The 20,726-nt window shown below is 33.4% G+C and overlaps 1 protein-coding gene across 1 annotated transcript; it reads left to right on the top strand.

Moving 5' to 3' along the window:
- The first annotated feature begins 781 nt into the window (after nucleotides 1-781).
- On the top strand, nucleotides 782-8,503 carry LOC144561906 (putative alpha-glucosidase Os06g0675700). Its single transcript, XM_078311009.1, has 5 exons — nucleotides 782-1,142; nucleotides 5,366-6,036; nucleotides 6,365-6,595; nucleotides 6,778-7,418; nucleotides 7,503-8,503. The coding sequence occupies exons 1-5, from the start codon at nucleotides 901-903 to the stop codon at nucleotides 8,379-8,381; spliced, it is 2,664 nt and encodes an 887-aa protein (XP_078167135.1). The 5' UTR covers nucleotides 782-900; the 3' UTR covers nucleotides 8,382-8,503.
- The last annotated feature ends 12,223 nt before the right edge of the window (nucleotides 8,504-20,726 follow it).

The raw sequence follows: 20,726 nt of genomic DNA on the forward strand, positions 1-20,726 counted from the left end.
TGCGGGCTAGATTAGCACGAATCTTGAAGCGAACACGCAATAATCTTATTGCAATACGTGCGGATCGGACGGTAGAGAAACCCTTCAGATTCAAATTTGAGTTCGATGGGGCATTTTATACTTTTAATGAAGGGTAAAATAGGTATTTTATATATTTAGAATGAGTTTTAATATAAAAGACAATGAAATGGGTAAATATGTGAGTTTTTGAACTTTAGAGGGGAAATACGTAATATCCAAATTTAGAGGGGAAAATACGTAATTTTGAAGTTTTTGAGGAGTATACGTGAAATTCCCCCTAATTATTAATTCATACAAAACATGCATTAAATAAGTGGCTCGTGATGTTAAAAAAAAAAAAAAACTTTGAACTGAAGATTTCAAAACAGTTTCATTCATATTTACACCAAAGACAACCCGTCATTCATAAACAAGAAATAAATTATCATTTGAAGCAGGGTGGATCTACTGTAGCATGACGGGCAGGGGGGGGAGGCGCCTCCTCTGAATTTCGAGTTATTTCTTAAATTATGATTAGTAATATTAATTATAAGTTATAGGATTAGAAATTATAAGTCAGTGTATTGGAAAATATAAGTTAAAACATTATTTTTTTTATCGAGTACTCAATTAATTAGTTAATGGATTTAAATCCGATTCGATATTTTTTAGCCCCCAATGAAAATACTAGGTCCGCCCCTAATTTGAAGCAAGATAATAATTTAATTAGTATGGGCCACTCAAACTTGGATTGTTCAATACCAACATTCAAAAATCAAAAGGAGTACAATGCATATAATTTAAAATGAGATTAGACCACTCACCAGTCTCCTTTTGACTTTATATATCCAATCAACTTAGAAGGGGTTTACACACACAAAAAAAAATATATATATATATATGGGAGTTTCCATGGGGACTAAACCCCTCTCTCCCATTTCCCTAATTCTCTTCTACTGTTTCTCTATTACCTTCCTCTTGTACTCTTGTTCTTGCTCTCAAGAGGAGCAAGTTGGTTATGGCTACCAGGTCGGATCGGTTGTGCGGGACCCATCAGAGAGGTGGCTCAGTGCCGAGCTTTCGGTCATAGAGAAATCGTCGGTGTATGGAGACGATATTGAAAATCTCAATCTCGTTGCGAGGTAATACACTAATCTCAATCTCAATCTCAATTCTTTGTAATGGATATTAGCATATTTGTTCTGAGCATGAATCCAAATATTAGTAATTTAGTGAAAGGTCAAGATAAATGTGAACACAAGCGCGGAAAATTTTAGCTGTAGCGTTGATCTCTTTGTACTGCAATTGCATTTTGCAGATGTTTATTCTCCCTAATTAATATATATATATATGAAATCAGTTTGTATTAGAAAAAAAAAGTTGTAATAGTGCATGAACACATTTTTTTTACTAATGACCATGAAAATAACTAAAATATTTTGTTTCTAAACTTATAAATTCTATTGACAGGAAATACATATTATTTAGCTAGCTATTTGTTTATATATATATATACCAGAGTTAGGCTGGGGTGCTATGGATAGCATAGTGGCCTCCCGTGCTACGGCTCAATATTCGAGTTTTCAAAATCCAAACGGTCGATCCGAACCGTTCATCTTATTCTCCATATTAATATCTGCTTGGAGACCAAATTTTATAATTTTCTGAATTTTTTTACTATTTATTAAGCCACTTTGAAAATCGATAATCCAACGGTTTTACTGTTTTGTGCAGCCACCGTTGGATCAACAATTTTGTAAAATACTTAATAAATAGTAAAAAAATTCAGAAAAATGTAAAATTTGGTCTCCAAGCAGATATTAATATGGAGAATAAGATGAACGGTTCGGATCGACCGTTTGGATTTTGAAAACTCGAATATTGAGCCGTAGCATAGAGGCCACTATGCTATCCATAGCACCCCAGCCTAACTCTATATACCAACTATCCATACAATATACAGTTACTCGTACTGATAAAATGAGTGAGAGCCTAATATAAAAATATATGTATTTAGAGTGATTTTACATAAAAAATAATCTGATTAGGATTCATTAACAATGACTTAATAATTTTCGCAAAATTTAACAAATAAAAATAAATTCTTACAAGAAAGACATGTTATTAACATCATTATTATAAGTTACTTATGAATCATTAACTTTCATATAACTGAAATATAATATTTTATCAAATCAAATATGTTGTCATCTGAATACTTCAAATAATTTGGAGCTATTTCATAAACGTTAGAACCTGTATCGAATTTCATCTTTTTTTATGAAGAGTATGTGAAAATTTATGAAGAATATATGAACTATTAATTCTGATGTCGTCAAGATTAGAAGTTAATTAGTTACTAATAAATTCTTAACAAATATTTTTCCTAATTCCACGAGCTATTTGTTAAGTTCTTTGGAAAATATGAAAGCTATTTGTTAAGTATCTCCTTTAGAGGTGGGGAGGACATACAATATCTGTGGCTATTGTCGAGTCAGGGACTCCAAAAAAGGCGGAGAATTATATGGCATGTGGTATGGGCAGCGGGTGCAAGGGCACTATAGAGAGAGAAACGGACGCTTGTTTACATACAAATGGAGAGTAGTCCCATATGTAATCAATGATACAACTCTGGAAGTTAAGAGATGACTGAATAATAACTGAGAATTTACTTACTGTTTTAGATCTGCTTAACGGAATTTACATTTTCTAATAAAAATACCTATTCATTGTACAGTTAGGAGGGGAGATGCAGTTTATTTTTACTAGGACTTTGTAAATACTCCTTTTTATCAATATATATGTTGTCGATAATGACCTACAACGATCCAAAGAAAAAAAAAGAACAATTTGACAATGACGATCCAACTTTCTCAAGATAAGCATGATCTCTCTTTGCACAAACGTGGTACACAGTGATATATCGGACCACTTGCAGTCAATTCCTAATTAAGACAATCATATTAATAAATTCATTGATCACGATAACGAACTGTCCTTCTCCTTCACTAATGAAATGATATCCCAATGATAAAACCCAAAAGCTACAATTGACTACTTGATTAATGCATGCCTGGATTTGAATGGTATTTATTGGGCCTGTATAATTATTGGAGCCGCCGTCCTGGCCCAATAGACATGTCTGCCTACTGCTAGAATTAATGCCATTCAGGATTAAATTGAAAGGTTGGAAAAAAATGATTTGCTAAAGAGTGGTGCATTTACATTAACGCTATGAGCACCTAAGTGATAGTAAATAAAAGAGGCTTGACATGCTTAATTTTAAAAATCTATCAAATTAATTTCAAACGACGAATTCTAACTGTTTAAACAAATATACTTCACAAATGATGCTTTTACATGTCAAATTGGTAAGTTTTCAAATTAATTTAGTATAAAGTTAAACGATAACAAATTGCCATTATTCTTCACAAATGATGTTTCAAGAAGTAAATCGATTTTAACAATTTAATTGATCGTTTGAAGTCAATTCAATTTATTTTAGAGTTAAACTCACTAAGAATTTAATGATGCCGGAATAGGAAAAAAAAATATTTTTTTTCAATCAATAATAACTGAATTATCCTTTGTAAATCGATTGGGTGGCTTGACCTTTAATCTTTACTTAAAAGAAAATTTATTTTTGATAAACTTAAGAACAACCTAGTTCTACTCTAGAAATATAAATTTTATTGGAGAATATTTATGTTCTTAACTTCTAGATTCAAATTCAACTTTGACTCTAGATACTTCAACAGTACATCTTCGCATAACGCGAAAGATATAGCCTGAATTTGGTGATATTAATTTGTTGCTCTTTCCTTGCATTACATGTGCTCAAGCAAAGTTTTGCATCTTGCAAAACTTAAATAATGATAACTGAAAACTTTTTTTTAGAAAAGAAAGGTAGAAAAAAACAATTTTTAAAACAGTTGGTTACTTAAAGGTTAAGAGTTCAATTCTTTTTTATAACTTTGCAATTTCGGTGAATATTTAAAAAAAAATAACTCAGTTAGTTAGAAAAAAGTTCTAAAATAATTGCTTAAAGATTGAGAGTTCGATTCTCTCTCACAATTTTACAGTTTCTGCGAAGATTTTTAAAAGAAATAACTGAAAACCTTGTAGTTTCTTCGAAGATTTTTAAAAGAAATAACTGAAAACCTTTTCAACTTTCGTTTTTTTTTTTAATTAAGAAGTCTCAAAGAAATCATTGTTACTTGACGTATTCAATAAAATACATGTAACTTTCCCTTGTATTCAGTTGAATAATGATCGCTTTATAGTTTTATGTTGAGCACTTGCAACTGAAAACTTTTTCATAAACCAAAATCGCTGATCTATTTTTTATTTTTTTTCGTTTTGTATTTTTTTTAAGTTAAAGCTTCACTGACGTGACATTGATAATTAAATAATAGTTATTTGGCATGTTTGTTAGGAGCATGAAATTATTTGTGAACCACTCAAGCTAAGCTCGGTGTGTTATATCATCACATTTTTTTATGTTTAATTGTGAAATTTAGATAGTAGAAAAGGAATAGTTGAAATTATTCTTGTTTTAAAAATATAAATAATAATGATAGTAATTAATAATAGAAAAATGATAACACCGGTAACATTAATAACAAAAATAAAACAAAAACTATAATAATTATAATATTAATTTTGTTGATAATAATAACAACAAAAATGTATCTTGATATGCCAATTACACCTAGACCAAGTAAAATGTAGCATGAACAACACAGCGTAGTGCCACAACAGATCTTCAAATAATAACTTAAGCTTTGTAGGTGCCTGAAAACAATCGACTGATCTTTAAAGTATATAAAAAGCGACTATTACTCTTATCAGTGGAATTATAATAGTTTTGAATTGCATTATATATATGATAATCACAAGTCAATTGACAACTCAACGGGGTCAAATTCGTGGTTAAAATGAGGGCCTCATTTACAACCCGTCTTCTCATTTGGTTTATGTTCTTAATCGCTTGCTCTGCTTCCTCTTGCTCTCATAAAAGTCGGGTTACCGGTTACGGGTATCATCTCGTATCAGTGTCCCTGAACCCGTCAAGTAATTCTTTTCATGCTCGTCTTCAGTTAATCCGCAATTCATCAGTCTATGGACCCGACATCCAAAATCTTGATATAATTGCAAGGCAAGTTTTAACACATATAATGAATCAATTTTTTCCATAGGTTGTTAACTGTAGGTATGTTGATTTATAAAGCAATGCAAGTTTGTCTGTATACTTTATGAAAATTTAATTTGTTATGAACTGTATATGAAAATTAAAACATAGCTTCACACTAGCATGTATTATGTTTTCACTTATTAATTAATTTATCAATCTTTCCTTGTGCAGCTATGAGACCAAAGACCGGTTGCGTGTCAGAATCACTGATTCAAAGCACCAGAGATGGGAAATCCCACAACATGTTATACCTCGCGAACCAATTCCCACTCACAAATTCATGCCCAAAATTAACCGGCCTGGATCCTTACCTGAAACCCAAATCCTCTCCTCAAAAAACTCCGACCTGGTTTTCACCCTCCATGACACATCACCTTCACGGTTTACTGTATCTCGTCGCTCAACCGGAGATATACTGTTCGACACTTCGCCTAGTATAGTGTTCAAGGATAAATACTTGGAGATCACTTCAAATTTACCCGCTGAAAAATCAAACCTATACGGTTTGGGAGAGCATACCAAAAGAACTTTTAGGCTGGTAACAAATGATACATTTACATTATGGAATGCAGATATAGGAGCACTTTCAGTGGATCTAAATTTGTATGGGTCCCATCCGTTTTACATGGATGTACGATCTTCTCCGGCCGGGGCAACACATGGCGTGCTACTTTTGAATAGTAACGGAATGGATGTGGTGTATGGAGGGTCCTATATAACATACAAGGTGATTGGAGGCATTTTCGACTTTTATTTCTTTGCTGGGCCAACACCGCTTGAGGTTGTGGATCAATATACTGAACTTATTGGGCGACCGGCTCCTATGCCGTACTGGTCTTTTGGTTAGTAAAATGATCTTTGCTATTAATTTTAACATGGGGAAATTTTTTCAAAGATAGAGGGATGAAGGGCTTGATACATCTTTTTTGTGTTTTGTACAGGTATACGAGAATTTTTTTTTTTTTGAAGAAAGTCTGAAAAGTGAAAACAGCCCATGTGTATTTACCAGTCAGATTTACAAAGTAACTTGCGCAACATTTAAAAAAGCAAAATGAACCCACTAAAAACATACAAGATAATCACATCAAGATTAGTTTACATAAGTATTTAGCAAGTACTTCTCTTGAGTTTTATAAGGCTATTGAGAGGCATAATTCTATTTTCTAACAGGATTCCACCAATGTCGGTACGGGTACAAAAATGTATCGGATCTAGAGGGCGTAGTAGCAGGATATGCCAAAGCAAATATCCCACTAGAAGTGATGTGGACTGACATCGATTACATGGATGCTTTCAAGGATTTCACACTCGATCCGGTCAATTTTCCTGCTGAAAAGATGCATAAATTTGTTGATAAACTTCATGAAAATGGGCAGAAATATGTTGTCATCCTTGATCCAGGTAAATGAAAACTTCATTAATTATACATTGATAAGTACTTTCAGAGTAACTGATATTTACATTTATTTTTTTTAGTAATATTTTCATGGGGATCTTCATTTATATTTATGTTTTCAGAACTTAGGTTATTATTTGTTCAATTTTTATCCGGGAATGTTTCCCTTAATATTTCTCTTTTGTAGGTATTAATGTAAATGAAAGCTATCCGACCTTCGTACGAGGAATGCAAGATGATGTATTTCTAAAGTGGAATGGAACTAATTACCTTGGAAAGGTCTGGCCGGGACCTGTTTACTTCCCAGATTTTCTTAACCCAGCTGCTGTGGAATTTTGGGCTCGTGAAATCTCAATCTTTCGAAAAACATTGCCAGTGGATGGCCTATGGATAGACATGAATGAGATATCAAATTTCATAGATCCTCCTGTGCTCAATTCCCTCGATGACCCGCCATATAAAATCAACAACTCTGGTGTGAAAAGACCCCTTAATGGAAAAACTGTACCTGCATCCGCAATCCACTATGGCAATGTGACAGAATACGATGCTCATAATTTGTTTGGGTTTCTGGAGTCAAGGGCTACCAACTATGCACTGATAAAGGATACTGGTAAAAGGCCATTTGTTCTTACCAGGTCGACCTTCGTCGGGTCTGGCAAGTATGTGGCTCACTGGACTGGTGATAATGCCGCGACTTGGAACGATTTGGGGTACTCCATCTCGACCATTCTTAATTTTGGACTGTTTGGTATGCCAATGGTTGGAGCAGATATATGTGGTTTTAATGGTGACACAACTGAGGAGCTTTGCAATCGTTGGATTCAGGTACATGAAATTTAATATACAATTTTCACATTTCAAAGGAAGTTACAAGAAAAGTTGCTGAATTTGTTCTATTTTTTTTTTAAGCTTGGTGCATTCTACCCATTTTCAAGAGACCACTCTGCAATTAATACAGTCCGACGTGAGCTCTATCTTTGGGAGTCTGTTGCCACATCAGCAAAAAAGGCTCTCGGTCTTCGCTACCGCCTCCTACCATACTTCTACACACTCATGTACGGGGCTCACATGACCGGTGCACCAATAGCACGACCCCTTTTCTTCTCTTTCCCGCAAGACACCAACACCTACGGCATAAACACCCAATTCTTATTAGGAAATGGTGTCATGATATCGCCAGTGCTTAATCCGGGAGAAGTAACAGTTGAAGCATATTTCCCCAAAGGGAGGTGGTTCAATCTTTTTGACTATGCACAAATCATTCATGAAGACAATGGCACACATGTAACTCTTGATGCGCCAGAGGATACGATCAACGTGCATTTGAATGGAGGGAATATAATTCCCATGCAACAAGAGGCGTTAACTACAGAATTAGTTAAAAAGAGCGAATTTGAATTGTTGGTTGCATATGGTGAGGAGAGGATTGCAAGTGGAGAGTTGTTTTTGGATGATGGTGAATCCGTGGAAATGGCGAGAGATGACAATCATTGGAGTTTAATTAGTTTTGAAAGTGAGGTAGTTGAAGGTAGTGAAATTAGGATTAGGTCAAAAGTGATGAATGGAGGAGATGGTTTTGGCAAAGACATGGTTGTAGAGAAGATCATTTTCTTGGGTTTGGATTTTGATTTGAAGGTAAATGGAGTTTCAATAAATGGAAATTATTCAGATGTGAAGGTTGAATATAAAAAGAAGGGTGAGTTTGGAGCTATGGAGATCCAAGGGCTTAAGCAATCAATTAGTGAGGTGTTTGAGATTAAAATTGAGATCTCAGAAGCTAATTCTTGAATTTTGTATTGAAACTGAGATTATGAAATAAGTTTTTATAATATATGTATATCATGTGATAAAATTTGATGTACTTGAATAATGGAGGTTCATAAATTTCTTTTTCTCATGATTTATCAAAAGAATTAGTTCGTGCTGTGAGAGATTGATCAACTATAATATCCTACATACATTAACAATAAGTTTAATGAAATATATTCCAATAATTATTCTCTTTTTGGTCAGGTATAAAAAGTTATGCAAGCAATTAAAGTATAATAGTACTTAAGTATGCAATAAAATAATAATATTATTTTCTCCATTTATCCAACACAAACCCTCTTTTCTCTTATCATGTCATAGCCCCACGACTATGCTAAACAGTAGTCTTATTGGGTCTGTTCCACAAGGGTGATACACCTAAATTAGGGAGAATTTCATAGATATCTCTAAAAAAAAAAATTAAAATTACGTATTTCTCTCTCTAAAATTCATAATATCATATTTATTCTTCTAAATTTTAAAATTTCACAAATTTACCTATATTATTTCCTTTCCTATTAAAACTCATTTTAAATTTGAAAAATACTTATTTTATTCTTTTATTAAAATAAAAGAAATCATGTTTAAGAAAAATCTAGTCTTGTTTTCAAGGACAAATAATGGGTTTCTCTATGTTTGGCACATGAGGAGGGTTCAAATGCCTCCATTTTTTGTGTCTCCATCATGCCTCCATTTTTTAAAACTTTAATAATTCAAAATTTAAAACTTAAAAATCAAAATAAAACCGTTGGATATGATCTACATCATTTTATCTATGCACATGTAAGAAATTATGACATTTCAATTTTATTTTGATTGTCATCAAGAGCTTGTAAAAAATGCACTAATTTGGATGATTTCTAGACGTTGATTTTTGAACTTATTGATTCACATAAAAACAAAATTGAAATGTGATAATTTTTTATGAGCACGTAGAGAAAATAACATATATCACATCTAACGGTTTTATTTTGACTTTTAAGTTTTAAATCTTGAGTTATTAAAGTTTTAAAAAATGGAGGCATGATGGAGGCACAAAAAATGGAGGCATTTGAACCCTCCTCTTGGCACATACACTAACATTTAGGTATATACTTGTGTAAGTGTCAGAAATAGAGAAATGAAGCATTTTTCCTATAAAACTAAACTATTAGAATACTAACATTTTTCTTTAACATGATACATATTTTTTATATTTTTTAATAAAAGTTAAAGTTGGCGTTTTATAAATTTAAAATGAGTTTTAATAAAAAATAATAATAAAATAGATAAATTTGTGAGTTTTTTTAAATTTAGAAGGTAATTATGATATTATGATTTATAGAGAGAGAAATATGTAATTTAATAAGTATACATGAAATTCCTCCTAAATTAACCTTAAAAAAAAACTTTAAGTTTTCTCAAGGAAGAAAGTATTTAGTAGCGAAATAGAAGATGAATAATTAATTTTGTTATGGACATTTTTAATGTGTCTTGAGCTATGAAAAATTTAGATAAACTTATAAAAAGTTAGCAAAAAAAAATCTCAAACCTTTTATAATAAAATACGTGCTTGACAATTTGCCCTTGAATCAGTGAATTCATTTACTGACATGGAGCACTTCATGCCGTTACTGACACTGTCATGTTGTAATCGGTACCATCACATTATGTTACGGTTACATCACGACACTTATATTGATTGCCAGCAGGTAAGTGACATCTCTTTTCGATAAAAAAATAACTTGTTACATCACATCATGTAATTGGATCATGTCGAATTCGCTCTATTTACACCACTACGTCTGTCTCTATCAAGATTCTAAATAGCGATTATAGCGGCATAGCGGGAAGACAAAAAAAAAAAACTATTGCGAATAGCGTAGCTATAGCGGAAGCTATCACACATAGCGATTTTTCCTTTTCAAACTTTATATTCTATATTTCTACTAATTATCAACATAATCAATATTAGAGAATTGATGTAACAACTACATGACAATTAATCTAAGTCTATACTTTTTATCAATTACACAAATAATAAGGAAAAAAATCTATAAAATAACATTATTTAATAGTTTATACTTCATGGTATTACATATTATAATAGACAAAGAGCAATTAATTTTATAAGGTAAATAAAGTCAATATACATATTTAAACATTTTATAATTATAATAATAATCAAAATCAGCTTTCAATTGAAACGAACGATAATAATTTTACAAATGAATACTATAAAAAGAGTAATCAAAATGAAGAATTAGTATTTAAATATTTCTCGATATAGAATGATAGAATACTATAATAATGTTACTGCCTATTTTCATTCTGTGGCAACTTCCAAAAAAAGGTCAAATAACATTCAGATAATTGAATATGAAGGACAGGAACATAGAAGTCAAGGTGCAAAGCTAAGGGTGTTCTGGAATTTCTATGCAAGATTAATGGGGCATAATTCAGCAGAAATGCCAGCAATAAATTGGGCAAATTTGTACTCAGACAATTTGGACCTTCAGGATATAACAAAGGAAATAACAGAAGAAGAAATTCAAGTGGTTATTAATAGCTTGCCAAACAACAAAAGCCCAGGACCAGATGGATTTACTGGCGAATTTTACAAGGAATTTCAAGATGTCATGATAAAGGACTTGTTAGCAGCACTGACAGAAGTAATGAACAATGATCTTGATTTGGAGGGCCTTAATACTTCTTTCATAATCCTCATCCCAAAGAAGGATGAAGCAAGGGAACCCAAAGACTTTAGACCAATAAGTTTAGTGCATTCGGTTCAAAAATTGTTCTCTAAAATCATGGCAAACAGGCTGCAACCTTTCATTCATCAGATGATCAAACACAATCAAACAGGATTTGTAAAGGGACGACAAATCACAGAGGGCTTCTTATACGCGCAGCAAGTAGTACAAATGGCGAAGGAAAGAGGAATTCCAATAGCACTGTTTAAAGCAGATATTCATAAAGCATTCGACACACTAAGTTGAGAATTCTTGATCAAGGTATTGACAGGGATAGGCTTTCCTGGTAAATGGATTGGATGGATACAAAACTGTGTTTTAAAAGGTTCTTCACAAATCATTATCAATGGTCTGTTGAGTAAAAGAATCCAATTGAGAAGAGGGGTTCGGCAAGGAGATCCAATATCACCTCTATTGTTCATATTGGCAATGGACTTTCTACCTAGATGGCTTGACAAACTGGTACAAAATGGAACTTGGCAGGTGCCTTTCGATGGAATGAAGCCATGTCTGCACTATGCTGATGACTCACTATTTTTTATCAAACCAGATCTAAGGCAAACACAGACTCTGAAGATCATTTTGACTGTGTTCCATGCAATTTCAGGATTATCAGTTAATATGGACAAATCAGAGTTACTGGTGTCAACGGAAAATCAGCATCTTTCTCATCAGATAGCAGAAGTTCTAGGATGTAAAAGAGGAGAATTCCCTTTTATTTACTTGGGCCTTCCACTCTCTGATAAAAGACTACCAAAAACAACATATGTGACTCTAATACAAAAAAATAAGTAACAGATTGCAAGGTTGGGCAGCAAGTAAATTGTCATTAGCAGGTCGGGTAGTTCTAATCAATTCAGTCCTTTCTTCAATTCCAACTTATTTCATGTCGGTGTTTAAGCTGCCATGCTGGACAATAAATGAGATTGACAAAATCAGAAGGAACTTCTTATGGAAAAGAAATTCAGAGGAAGGAAGAGGGATCCATTTGGCAAATTGGGAACTGGTTTGTAAACCGAAGAAACTTGGAGGGATGGGCATCATAGATCTAAAAACATTCAATGATGCACTTCTGGCAAAATGGTACTGGTATTGGATAAAACCAACGCAAAATTTATGGAAGTCAATTATTATAGCTGCACATGACATGGATAGACCTTCCTCTTTGCCAGAATGCAAATTCTTTCAACAAATTCTGAGCAAAATACAAAACTTCTGCGACTGCTTTATAACAAGAACACTGGGAGATGGCACAAAGATCAAATTCTGGACCCAAAATTGGGGATTTGGTCTTTTATACACAGTATATCCGATCCTTTTTAATGAGGCAAAAGACAAAGAAATATCTGTGCATCAGGTGTTTCACACTCAAAATATACCCCAATTGTTTCATTACGCAGATTCTGATGAATTCTCCAATCAGATGGAAGAGTTTCAAACATTTTTACAAACACCAATTCAGTTCAGCACAATTGAAGATGATGCTACATGGAATTTATCTGCTTCAGGATCCTTCACTGTCAGATCAGCATATCATGGGCTCAAAGACCTACCAAGAATTGCATTTGATGTACACAGAATATGGAAACTCAAAGTGCAGCCTAGATTAAAGATATTTGGTTGGTTAGTGTTTTACAAAAAAATACTAACAGCTGAAAATCTTGAGAAGAGAGGATGGCAACTACCAAGTATGTGTGTAATGTGTAGATGCCAATGTGAAACTGTACAACATCTTTTTTCCACTTGTCAGTTTGCATTAAACCTATACAGTAGGTTAAATCAGGTTTTTGATCTGCCACTACGAGATTGGAAGACACTATTTGCAGCGCAGGAAGCACATAATTGGATTGTAGGACAAGGAAATGATAAAAAGTCTACAGAGGTTATACTTATTGCAATGTTCATCTTATGGAGGGAGAGATGTACAAGAATCTTCAGAGAGACTTGCAAAGGGCTGACAAATTTAGTTGCAGAAGTAGAAGAACAGTGGAAATATTCACACTGAATTGAAAGAAGAAGATTTAAATTTTCAACCTTATTTTATTTTCTTTCATTTTTGTTTTCAAATTATTCAATGAAAATTGAATACACTCTGTAACTTTGCCTGACAGGTTTCACTTTGAAACCTTGATATCAATAAAGCAAATAAGGACTTAGATCCTTATTTTTTTTTCTCAAAAATAGAAGCATATAGTTTGGTTTAGTATACTTATCGTAGAAGACCATGTAGCATTAGAAATAATAATAGAAGTACAGAAGTTCATATAAATTGCAAAAAAAAAAACCATGTAGCATAGCGGTAGCTATAGCGGGTCTCATATAGCGGTAATAGCAGTCAGCTATTATAGCTATAGCGGTCGTAGCTGAGTTAGCGCAATTTTATCTCATAACTTAGCGTTTATGGTCCAGAAAAGCTATAGCGTAGCTATAGTGCCGCTATAGCTAGCTATTTAGAACTCTGGTCTCTATTCAATCAAAAATTTTACTCGTTTCAAAATAAATAAATCTAGTACATCCGGGCTGCCTAAGGTCCAAAGCACTGGTTATATTAATAACTTCAACATCGCTGGATACAAAGCGAATAATAAAAAAAAAGACGGCTCTGCTATTTTAGCGAGTTAGAGAGCAAAAAAAAGAAAGGTTGTTACTACTTCAGTTGTTCTCTGTTTTTTTATTTTATTTTATTTTATACTTTTGTTAGCATTTTGTATTTTAACTAATGAGATTCTATAGTAAAAATAAAATATTTTATATTGTTATTAATATTTTGTGTCTACTTCTGACTGAAATTTTGAATATCTCTGATTATAACCCAATCCTTTTTTTCTCTTTTTTATAGTTACATCTGTAGCTCCCGACATTTGATTTAGCATCGATAGTAACGAACTAGAACTTGAAAAAATAAATTCAATTGCAGACTTAGATCAAGTATAACTATGCAAAGCTAGTAGGGGTCCTGGTATTTGCATGGGAGTGTTCATTATGTTACTTGTATGCACTGATTGTGATGACTGTGAGAAATTCAATTGCTCAATTTTTATGTTTTTGTTAGTAGTTGTCGGTGTAATACTGTGTTCTTTATAGTGGTCTGTGAAATATACAATGGTAATGGGTTGTTAATCACATAAAACCAGCCAACTTCACGTGACGTAAATGGTTTTTGTGGCCTTAAAACTTCTAATAATGCAATCAGCATTCTTGGTTTTGTCTGGAGTCTCTAATATGCTAGTTGTCAAATCATTTCATAATTGGACAATTACATTAGAGAATAGCACTGCAATGTGAGCATTTGTGGGTGAATTTTACCTTTGATACTGTTGAAGAATAGAATAAAGTAGAAGGGTAAAATTGTAATTTATAATAGTTAGAAATGAACCGTTGGAATGTCAACGGTAAAATAGAAAGGAAGAGATATATACCCCTGTACATGCTTTAGAAAATACAAGGTAAAATCAGAAAAATTACAAGTTCTCTCATCTCTCTGTTTCTATAAAAATTAACATGGTATCAGAGCAATTCTAAAAATCCGATACAAATACCCAACAACTCGATAGAGTTTCAAGCTTCCAATAACTCTTGATAAAACCCATCACAGAAATCCTCTCCACAAGAAACTGTTCTTGTCAGAAACTACAAAATCCATATATTTCCTATATAAACAAAAGAATCTGTTCTTATCAGATTTATACCATAAAACGAGAAATACTCTTTTTCTTATCAATAACCCAAAAAGGAGGCTTCAAGCTTCCATGCTCATCCATATACCAATAAAAAAATTCCAAATAGGAAATACATACCAGCATACCAGGTCAGAATAAAATCCACCCTGTTCAGACTAGCAAAAACAGCAAAATCAGACCAGGAAACCAGAAAACAGAAACGAGCAAAACCAGTTACTTCATTTACTAGAAAACCCAAAAAAAGCAGTATCATACAAAAATCCAGCAGGGCACGTACCAGAAATTAGCAATACAAAGAATACCCCAAAAACACAAACCAGAAAAATCAGCAAAGAAAACAACTACGATGCAATCCAATCGAAACCCTAACCTCAAGTCGGAGACGGGAGGAGCCTCCATCACTGTTCGGTGCACCAATTGCAATATAGAGGGCCACACCAGTAACAGTTGTTGGTTTCTTCATCCTCATCTCCGACCGAAATGGTGGAAGGAGAACGGTGGAGGCGATCGGACGAAAAACCCTAAGGGGGAGAAAAATTTCGATGATGTGGCGCTCTGCCTCTCTGTCGGATCGAACGAAGAACCTAGCAATGGGAAGAAAGAAACAGCAGAGGGTAATGGGTCCGCTCAAGTAAACGGATCTAGATCCGCCCAAATAAGCCGTGCAGAACTGGCGTCTATTTTGGCCCAACTAAGTGAGCTGCTAAACAGGCCTACCTCAGGTTTTTCTAAATCTCACCCATTTTTGTCTTGGCCCAGCTCAGAAAACCATAGGGGAAATGACAATTGCAGAAAACTTTGTCTAAGCCCAAATTCAAACCATGAGAAATATATAATACCAAACAAAAGAGTGAATGAAAACCCAAACATATTTGAAACCGAAAACTGTGAAATAAAATCAGAAAAATTTACACATTTAGGAAATTTAAAGCAAGAATATTCCAAAAATAATTTAGATTGGATTTTAGATTCCGGTGCAACCGACCATATGACCGGAAATAAAGATTTATTACGTAATTATAAAATAAGAAAAGGTCAAGGATTTGTCTATGTTGCAAATGGTGAAAAAATGGAAATTTGTGGTTATGGCTCAATTATTGCTTTTTCAAAAGAAATTAAAGATGTCATACATGTAAAAAATTGCACCGCCAATTTATTATATATGGGTAAACTTTCAAAAGAATTAAATTGTGAAATTATTTTTTCACCTCAAAATGTATTTTTTCAAGATATAGTATCTAAGAGGATGATTGGTGAAGGTGTTTTCAAAAATGGATTATATTTTTTGTATAGTCGAAAATACAATTTTAACACCCAAGTGCAAGACATGGGACACTTATGGCATCGAAGAATTTGGCATCCTTCCAATAGAACCTTAAAATATTTTTTTGATTTTTCTAATTTAGATTGTAGTAATTGTGAAGTATGCAAACTAGCTAAACATACAAGACTTCCTTTTGCAAGCTCAAATTCTAAGAGTAATCATATATTTGAACTTGTTCATTCCGATGTTTGGGGACCCGCTCCCGTAAACTCTTATAATGATTTCAAATATTTTGTTACATTTATAGACGATTTTTCACGACTAACATACTTATATTTATTAAAAAATAAAAGTGAGGTTTTTTCTCATTTCCAAGATTTTTCGAATTTAATTGAAAATCAATACAATACTAGAATTAAAATTCTTAGAACCGATAATGGAACGGAATTTGTAAATCAAAAATTTTCAAATTATTTGAAACAAAAGGGAATCATACATCAAACAACTTGTGTTTATACTCCACAACAAAATGGAATTTCTGAAAGAAAAAATCGTCATTTACTTGAAATGACAAGAGCACTTATGTTTCAAACCAATGTTCCAAAAATCTATTGGTCGGATGCCGTTCTCACCGCAACTTATTTGATAAATAGGTTGCCAAGTGTTGTTTTAAAAAATAAAAGTCCATTAGAAATTATTTACCAAAGAAAAATAATTTTTAGCCACCTAAGAATTTTTGGATGTACATGTTATGTACACCAAAATAAAAGAGATAAATTAGATCATACTTCTATAAAAACTATTTTTTTAGGATATTCATCTCAAAAAAAGGGTTACAAATGTTATGATCCTATAAATAAAAAACTTTATATTTCTAGAGATGTAACATTTTTTGAAAATGAGCCATATTTTAAAAATAAAGATGAGATTGATAATCAAATAATCACAAATGACTTTGTCATTCCCATGTCTACTAATCAAATTATTGAGCAAAGGATTGTAGGAAATGACGAAGAAGAAGGAGAAGGAGAAGGAGAAGGAGAAGAAAATAATAATACTCCTCAAAGTGGAACCGGGGAGGAAGAAAATGAAAATATTGAAGAAGAAAATATTGAAGAAGAACCTAGGAGGAGGTCAACTCGTCATCGACAACCATCAACAAGGTTACGAGATTTCGTAACCTATAAGGTTCAATATCCTATTGAAAAGTTTATTTCATATAAAAATATTTCAAAATCCCACCGTGCATTTCTTAGTTCAATTTCTAAAATAGATGAGCCAAGAAATTTTGAGGAAGTCATTAACCAACCGGTGTGGTATAAGGCTATGGAAGAAGAACTTCAAGCCTTAGAAAAAAATAACACATGGACTATTGTACCATTACCAAAAAATAAAAAACCGGTTGGATGCAAATGGGTTTATAAAATAAAATACCAAAGTGATGGTACCATAGAACGGTATAAAGCCCGGCTAGTTGCCAAAGGGTATACCCAAACATATGGTATTGATTACCAAGAGACCTTTGCTCCGGTAGCAAAGATGAACACCATAAGGATTTTACTTTCCATCGCGGTAAATAATGAGTGGAATTTATATCAAATGGATGTTAAAAACGCATTTCTTCAAGGAACACTTGAGGAAGAGGTTTATATGACTCTACCACCGGGTCATGTAAAAGAAAAAAAATACTAACCTTGTTTGTAGGTTAAAAAAATCAATTTACGGACTTAAACAATCTCCAAGGGCATGGTATGAAAAACTTTCTCAATTTTTAATTTTTCTTGGTTTTAAAGTAAGCCAATCGGATACCTCACTGTTTTCAAAACATGAAAATAATGATACCACAATTGTCCTTGTTTATGTTGATGACATAATTATAACCGGAAATAATTGTGAAAAAATTAACAATGTTAAAAAATACTTGAAAGAAAAATTCGAAATTAAAGACCTTGGTAAACTTAAATATTTTCTAGGAATTGAAATAGCTCATTCGGTCAAGGGTTTATTTATCTCACAAAGAAAATATACCATTGATCTTCTAAAAGAAACGGGAAAATTAGGATCCAAACCGGTCTCAACACCAATTGATAGTAATTGTAAATTAAATTCCGAAGAAGGGGAACCGTTGGAAGATATTAACCAATTCCAACGGCTTGTAGGTAAGTTAATTTACTTAACGGTAACTAGGCCGGATATATCATTTGCGGTAAGCCAAATTAGTAAATTTATGCATGCACCAAGGAAACCTCACTTGGATGCCATAGATAGAATTTTGAGATACTTGAAAAAATCACCCAGAAAGGGTATATGGATGAAAAATAATAAATCTAATGAAGTGTGTGGCTATTCCGATGCAGATTGGGCCGGAAGCTTTGATATAAAATCAACAACCGGCTATTGCACATTTGTAGGCGGAAATTTAGTCACATGGAAAAGCAAGAAACAAAATGTCGTGGCTCGATCAAGTGCGGAAGCGGAATATCGTGCCATGGCATCCACCGCAAGCGAACTCACGTGGATTAAACAATTGCTTGAAGAGTTGAACTTTAAAATTGACAAGCCAATGAAGATGTTTTGTGATAACAATGCGGCAAGGCACATTGCTTCAAATGCCGTATTTCATGAAAGAACAAAGCATATTGAAATTGATTGTCATTTCATAAGAGAGAAAGTACAAGCAAAGGAGATCGAAACCCCTTATGTGAAGAGTCAAGACCAATTAGCTGATATCTTCACTAAGGGACTAATTCCGAGAATATTTGAACAAATAACAAGCAAGCTAGGATTAATTGATATTTATAATCCTAGCTTGAGGGGGAGTGTTGAAGAATAGAATAAAGTAGAAGGGTAAAATTGTAATTTATAATAGTTAGAAATGAACCGTTGGAATGTCAACGGTAAAATAGAAAGGAAGAGATATATACCCCTGTACATGCTTTAGAAAATACAAGGAAAAATCAGAAAAATTACAAGTTCTCTCATCTCTCTGTTTCTATAAAAATTAACAGATACCCTAAACCGTAAATCCTAAATCTGCCTATTGAGAAGGCTTTACTGCTGGCTTCTGTTTTATAGATAGAATCTGAGCAAAGCATCATCTTTTACTTTCATTGTTTTCTGACTTTTTACACTCTTAAAACTTCTTTACCTCTTTCTTTTTCTCTAAGCTTTTATCTCTTTGGAACCTCTGAGATCTTAAATCTTTTTTTTTTTTCCAAAATACAACCTAAATATCCTTTTGCCTTTCTTTCGTATTTTGTTGCCAATTGTCTGTATATTATGGCAAGATCTTCAACAATCTGACTCAAGTATTAAATCTTCAGATCTGGAATACTTTAAACATCTTGATTAAGTTCTTTGTCCTGATTATGATTCCAATTCTGATTTTGATTATAATTTGAGCATTATGTCTTCAGATCTTGAATACTTAAAAATCTAGATAAATATCAACAGAGTTCCCCAAAAAGAATCTCTAGGGCCATCAACAAAAAGAAATGAGAATCTAGCTCTCAATCTGCCTTATCAAATAAGGGAGGAAATAAGATGTCAGCAATGGAGTGTGCAGGATTGGGAGTTACCGTTGAACAAAAGTTTGAACGAGTCAAGCCAGCAGTGAAGGAGAAAGAGAAGAATGGCACAAGTTCAATTGGGCTTCAAAAGGGCCTTGTAACCTTTAACACTCACAAAGAAAGGCCCACTAGAGGAGATTATTGCTACAGGAGAAATAAATGAGTCACTGACCAAGGAGGTCCACACAGTCAGCTCCAATGCTAATAACGTGGAGGCGGCAGATCATGATGCGAATGGGGACAAGCCTTGTTAGTTGTTACCATAGTATTCTCACCATTGAAACCGCACTGGAGAGTCAGTGAGACTAAGAGGGATATCGCCACTTAGAAAGGAAAGGGAGAAGTGGTGAGCAGCTTTACAAATCATTAGAATCACAGAGAAGCAGCAGCATGACAGTAGAATCTCCAATAGTTGAATTTCCTTTTTATCTTCCCAGTAATTAGTAAATTCCAGCTGTGATTGGTATATGTATCTTCCTTATAGCATTTTTGTCTTATCAAGTTATCATCGTTGTAATGGAATCAAAAACCTTATTTCTTCCTATAATGCAATTTTAACCCCAAAATTCCTTATTTTACCCTTTATCTCAGTTTCTTATCAAAATTCCTGAAATTAAACTCAATTGTAAATTGAGTTCATTACATAAGAAAGGAAAACCCTCTGAAAATGCTGCTGGCTGTGTTTTGGGTTATCTGATTAGATTTTATGAAAAAAAAAATTTCCCAAGTTACCCCTCAAGGTTGGGATTTGTATCCCCCCAAGGTACCTGACTCAAGCAAATTGAAATTGACGGTTCAGATTAATTCCAGTCGGATCAGACTCAATCCAGCTCCTGTGGAGATTGTAGGGGTCCATTTTGAGATTCGTGCCAGGCTAAAAGAACCGTCCGATTATAGTTGTGCTCAGTCAGGTAACTTGAGGGGATGTGAATTCTCAAGGTTGGAGGCTCTTGGCTCCACCTTTTTCAGACCTTACACAGTAAATTCGGTTAGATTTTATGAAATTTAAGAAGGACAAAGTGATGCATTGGTACCACGTCTGATAAACTCCGTAGGTTTCGTTTCTTAATGAAATC

This window comes from Carex rostrata, chromosome 11 (genome assembly GCF_964058835.1).
Source record: "Carex rostrata chromosome 11, lpCarRost1.2, whole genome shotgun sequence".
In the NCBI taxonomy this organism is placed as follows: domain Eukaryota; kingdom Viridiplantae; phylum Streptophyta; class Magnoliopsida; order Poales; family Cyperaceae; genus Carex; species Carex rostrata.